Consider the following 5,776-nt stretch of genomic DNA (forward strand, 5'->3'; position numbering starts at 1 on the left):
GATGGTGATCTCAATTACCTATGTCTAGCCAAGAGTACTTTTTCTTTATTTTATTAGTTCTTGACATTTTACTTTCTTGTCATTTATTTTTCTTGCCAATTATAAATCAAACCCCTTATTCCTTCATAGCCAATAATTGATCACTTCATTGCAATTCCTTGTGAGACGAACCGGAGTTCAAATACTTCGGTTAATTCTTATTTGGGATTTGTTATTTGTGACAATCAAATTTTTGATTGGGAGGATTGTTTGTTGGTGTAGAACTATACTTGCAACGAGAATTTATTTGTGAAATTCTATACCATCAAAGAATTCACTCATCAGTAAGGTAAGCCAGAAATAACATCTACCTTTGCAGGATTAACAGATATACCAGTATTAGAAACAACATGTCTTAGAACAATACCTTACTTTACCATAAAATGACATTTTTCAAAATTAAGCACAAGGTTTGAACTAACACACCTTTCTAATACTCTAGCTAGACTATCCAAGCAAAGGTCAAAGGAATCACCATAGACACTAAAGTCATCCATAAAAACTTCCATACAATGCTCAAGAAGATCTGAGAAGATACTCATCATGCATCTTTGGAACGTAGCCAGTGCATTACATAAGCCAAAAGGCATTCTCTTATATGCATACGTTCCAAAGGGACATGTAAAAGTTGTTTTCTCCTGATCTTCTGGAGCAATATGGATTTGAAAATAACCAGTATAACCATCTAGACACTACAACAAATATGGCCTTTAGCAACGGCAAATTTTGCAACGCCTTAAAACCGTTCTCTTAGATAGGTTTAGACAACGGTTTTTTTAAGTGTTACTGTTGAATTCAGTTTTTCATCAATTTCTAGCAACAAATTAAAACCGTTCTCTTTGACTATTTTAAAGAACGGTTTTATAACCGTTACCATGATTTGGCTTTAAGCAACGGTTTTTTATTGTTGTTTAAAGAATTGTACAAAAGAAACGCATTAAAATCGTTGCCGAAATGCTACACTTTAAAACCGTTCCATTAGATGGTCTTAGACAACAGTTTTTACAGTGTTGTTGTTGAAGTTCATTTTTTCATTATGCTATAGTAACAAAATAAAACCGTTCTCTTTGACTATTTTAAAGAACGGTTTTACAACCATTATAACAATTATTTATGAAACAACCATTTTCTAATATTATTTAAATAATTATACAAATTAAACAATACTAATAAAAATAATTTCAAGAGACAAGAGAGGAGGAAGAAGAAGAGGACGGCGCCGGTGGGTTAGGTGCCGCCGTCGCCGTCGTTGCCAAGCCCGAAGGAGAAAGAGAATCCGCAAAGGGAGAGTGAGGGACGGTGAAGAGAAGCCGCGCTAACCCCGCAACGCCACTGCGTCATTGCCTCCGTTGAGCGGTCGCCATCATCGTGCGAGAAAGGAGAAGGAGCCGTCGAGGGGTCGCTGAGCCGCTGCAGTCGCCGTCGCGTGTGTTTTTGTCACAGAAGCTTCCATTTCCGTCACTTTCATGTTGCGGAGAGAAAGAACTACGCATGAGCCAGGGGCCAGGGAAAGGGAGCCACCGCCGTTGCATCCTGGCTATGCCGCCGTTCAATCCCATCGCCATCCATAAAGTCGCAAGGAGCATTTGTCGTTGTTGATTGATGGTGCCAGCCTCGTTGTCGCGTCTGTAAGGAGAAAAGGTCACGTGGAGGATGGAAAGCCGCTGCGTGCCGTCGATGTTTCACCGTGGCCATGGAGAGGAACGTGAATGGAAAAGGAAACAGGGAAGCTGCTACTTAGGATTTGAGGAAAACGGCTCTGTTCTGCCTCGCCTCTAGGTTCTGCAAGTTGCCAGAGTCCTCAGCCACCGGGAACCAGCACTGGAGCTGCCCAGAATCACTAATGTTGCTCTCATGGGAGCTGGTATTGGAACCATTGATGGAGCTGCTGTGTTTAGTGATTTTCACGAGTTGTGACATCGAGGTAGGGAATATTTTATTAAATTAAATATTTTAAACTTTGAATGCCTGAAAAGTTTACTGGATTGTTACGAATAGTTGAATGCTTCATATGTAATGGATTTTGGTTGTAGATTAAATGTGTGACTGGTTGTGCCTCTTCTTGATTTTACGATAGTAAGGTAGAACATGTTGATATGTGTATGCTGTAGTCTGCAAGTGTGTTGAGAAGATACATGTCTAATGTTGTTCTGATTTTGATTTGGAAACTGGTTCTCTAAAAATAAAAAATTCCTATAGCTGTTTAGATGCTCTCTTTACTAACTTTGTTTCTTATATTCTGATTCACAGTTTAAGATAGCCCTTTTTTCTACGTTTCATTTTCTTCATGATTGAAATTGTAGATAAATGCTTTTGCCATGACACAATGGAACAGATTGTTGATTCTTTGGTGAGCAGTGAGCTTTACATCTTCCATTGAATTTAAGTACCTCCAGCACAACTTTATCTTAGAATTTCATTTATTCTGCTGCTAAAATGTCTTTGGTGTTACTCTTAGTTGTAGTCTCTTATCTCACAAGTCACCAGGAAGCCCCAAATTGCCACTCACCATCGTCGTACCATCATCATCGCTGCATTCTTCCCGGTGTCGCTGCCTCCTTCTTCCCGGTGTCGCTGAGTCTCTCTGCGGCGTCGCTGCTTCTCCCCTCTCCGAGGCTTCACCGCTTCTCCACGGCGTCCTTGCTTCTCCCCTGTTCTGTTTCTACCTCGTTGCTTCTGCTTCACTGTCTTGGCTGATTATAGATTGTGCTTCGCTGCATTGGCCGTTTGTGGGTTGTCATCTGTGGTAAGTGGTCTTCTTCTCTGATTTCTGTTGCTTAGTTAGGGATTGATTGGCTGTTGGGTATTTTTGTTGGCTGTGGAAAGTGGTGATGTTTGTGAACATGAGCAAGATGAGTGTTGAATGTTGACTGAGTTTCTATTCTGGTTTGAATTTGGATTGCGTACTTGTGAAATGAACCTGGGGCTTAGGTTAGTCTGTTATTTAAGGTAGCAAAACTTTTATTTTGGTCATGGGTTCTGTTCTGAAACTTCATCAGAACTAAATTTTATATAAAAGACCTTCAATTGTTTTTGATTTTTTCTTAGGGATATGAAGTTAGCAAAACTCATCATGAATGCCTAATCTTCTGCCACATTTAACATTCCCTGTAGCAAATTTATTTCCATCTAAAACTATAATATATCAGTATCTGTATATGAAGATTATAAGATTAGATAGAAATATAGCAGGGGCTAATTCCACTTTATTTTTATTTAGACCACAAGAAGAAATAAAATTAATTATATGTATGTGCTGCCTAAATTACCCAACATATGCTAAAGAGTAACTGAATGTTTCAATGAATCCTCTAGAAGAATGGTTATCTAAATAACAATAATAACAACAACAAGAAGCACAATTTTAAAACAGTGTTTAGTTCTACAATAACAATTATGATAGATTAGGCAACAAGTCTAAAGTGTTAACATAAAGAAAATAATATCAATGACGTGGCATGCATTCAATCAAAAGATCAACAATTTAATTCAAAACACAGCAAAGAATTTTGTCAACCATGTCATTAGTGAGAATTAATAATCCCTTTTACTTTGCATTTAATAAAAAAGGTTATCAGTGCTGGCACCAGCAAGCACAAGCACTTTCTTGATTACTATGTTGATTAACACTAACCCTGACTAATGGATTCAGCTAAAAAATGTTCTAAAAATATTGAATAAAAGAGTTAAGATATTTTTTTAATTATTTCATTGCATTGACTATTTTGTGCATTGTTCAAAAACTGTTTTGAGGCTTTATTTGGCTAATTAGATAGAAAGAGAAATTTGTATTTGGCCGTTTGTGCATTGTTCAAATTTATATTGTTAAAAAACTGTTTGTGCATTGTTCATTAATTTGAGTTCTAGTTAGCAAAACTCATCATTATACTAATTGTTATAGATTTTTTCTTGGGGATAGAGTGTAGTAGAAGAAACATATGATGATGCTGTCTATTTGAAGATGAACACGTTTTGTTAGTGCATTGTGTTCTGGATTTCTGTGTTGCTAAACTTGATTGATTTCCTTACATTATATTTCTGTGTGGTTTCAATAGTATTATTCTACCTAGAAAAAGAAAATAGGGATTTAAAAGGATGTGGCAATATGCATGATAACATGTAGTAAAGGACTAAAGGGATTTTTCTTTCTGTTTTTTTAGTGCTTAAAAAGGGGATTTAGTAATAGTTTCCTTCTTTCTATTGTGCTTAACTGCTTATCCATTTTTCTAAAAACTGGTTTTAAAAGTGAATTTTTTGTTAAAAATCTGGTTATGAATTACTTATATTTTTATTCTTTGTTGCTATTTTAGTTTGTCTCTTTAAAACCAGAAAAAGAGATAACAGTGAAGAAAATTTACTGATTAATTGATTGCCTAAGCTTCTTTGCATAGTTTGTTAGATACAAATTGTTAGTCTCATGATTAGTTGAGATGTTCTCTTTTGAATATGTGTGCAGTGGTTGACTTCTAGAAATTCTTTAGATGCAATAAGCTCTTGATTGAAAAAATCATTTATAGTTAGTCTAAAACATATGTCCATGTCTTTTATTTTAGTTGACATAGTACTGTTTTATCTTTGTTAATGGCTGATTTCATGCCTTATTTTGATTGAGCAATGATGATGATGGCCTTATTATGCTAATTTTTATATTGCTGCTGATTGCCATTTTCGCTTGCTGCCGTTTGATTTTAGTTTCCATTTTTTCCCTCCCCTGTCTTCGGAAACAGAACAAAAATGCCACTGTTCTCCTGTTTCTGCGCTCATCCTCCACCGTGCGCCACCAGTAGCCACCTCTGGGTCGACACTGCTCTGCCTCCATTCTCCCTCCTCTTGCCATTTTCTGTTTCTGCTTCTTCTGCATGTTCTCAATTTATTTCCCTGTTTACATTTTCTTAGTTTAATTAGTTTGTTCAGTTTTTGTTAAATTAGTCAATTTAGTTATGCATGCTTAGTGGGTAATAGGTGGTTAGGAAGTTATATCTGATTTGTAGTGGATTTAGGTTGAACTTTTTGGTTGCTGCTGATGCCTGGAATGAACGGTTTTAAATTGTAGAATGCTGTTTTATCCTTGTTAATGGCTGATTTCATGTCTTGTTTTGGTTGAGCAATGATGATGATGGCCTTATTATGCTAATTTTAGTAGACATTATTAGTAGTTTTATATTTGATTTTTTTTTCTTTTTTTACAGGAAAACTATGTTGAAGGGGAAATCGACCTTCATTAAGGTCAAACTTTTAAGAGCAAATGTTACAGAGTAAAAGTCATGAACTTGTGGATCGGACATGATGATAAATCTATTTGCTACTTAGCTAGTTCAACTCTTCTTTGTTATATTTTTTGCAACATTAGATGATATAGTTCGAGGTTGTCATGAGAGTATATATATTGTGGTATTTTGAATGTGATTGTGGATCTTACAACAATTTTTATAAGTCAAATTTGATGGAAAATGTTCAATTATTTTTCTTTAGTGACTTTATTCAAATAGTTTAGATTATTTATTGACTCTAAATAATTAAAAAAAATGAAATTAATTTGATTCACGAGAAAACTACTATTGAAAATAAAAAATTATATATTACAAAAAACCGTTGTCAAAAGTTACAAAGGACAACAGTGTTAAAACCGTTGCCAAAAATGATACCAATGGTAACGTTTTTAAACCGTTGTCTTAGACAACTATAAAATGGCAACAGTTCAAAAACCGTTACCAAAAAACGGTACCAACGGTAATGC

The 5,776-nt window shown here is 35.5% G+C and overlaps 1 protein-coding gene across 3 annotated transcripts; it reads left to right on the forward strand.

Moving 5' to 3' along the window:
- Positions 1,227–5,510, forward strand: LOC107625519. Of its 3 annotated transcripts, none has more exons than XM_021116025.1 (4): positions 1,227–1,963; positions 2,290–2,389; positions 2,498–2,785; positions 5,229–5,510. In XM_021116025.1, the coding sequence occupies exons 2-4, from the start codon at positions 2,358–2,360 to the stop codon at positions 5,296–5,298; spliced, it is 390 nt and encodes a 129-aa protein (XP_020971684.1). In that variant the 5' UTR covers positions 1,227–1,963; positions 2,290–2,357; the 3' UTR covers positions 5,299–5,510. The 3 variants fall into 3 exon arrangements, with proteins under 3 accessions (XP_020971684.1, XP_016183653.1, XP_016183652.1); XM_016328167.2 differs by having other exon boundaries at positions 2,329–2,389; XM_016328166.2 differs by having other exon boundaries at positions 2,343–2,389.

This window comes from Arachis ipaensis, chromosome B02, assembly GCF_000816755.2.
Source record: "Arachis ipaensis cultivar K30076 chromosome B02, Araip1.1, whole genome shotgun sequence".
In the NCBI taxonomy this organism is placed as follows: Eukaryota; Viridiplantae; Streptophyta; class Magnoliopsida; order Fabales; family Fabaceae; genus Arachis; species Arachis ipaensis.

Bases quoted from the DNA above. Each gene is read 5' to 3' on its own strand.
- LOC107625519 (XM_016328166.2), top strand. From the start codon at position 1,883: ATGTTGCTCTCATGGGAGCTGGTATTGGAACCATTGATGGAGCTGCTG. The intron at 1,964-2,342 runs GTAGGGAATATT...TTGAAATTGTAG, and splicing joins TCACGAGTTGTGACATCGAG to ATAAATGCTTTTGCCATGAC. The intron at 2,390-2,497 runs GTGAGCAGTGAG...TGTTACTCTTAG, and splicing joins AACAGATTGTTGATTCTTTG to TTGTAGTCTCTTATCTCACA.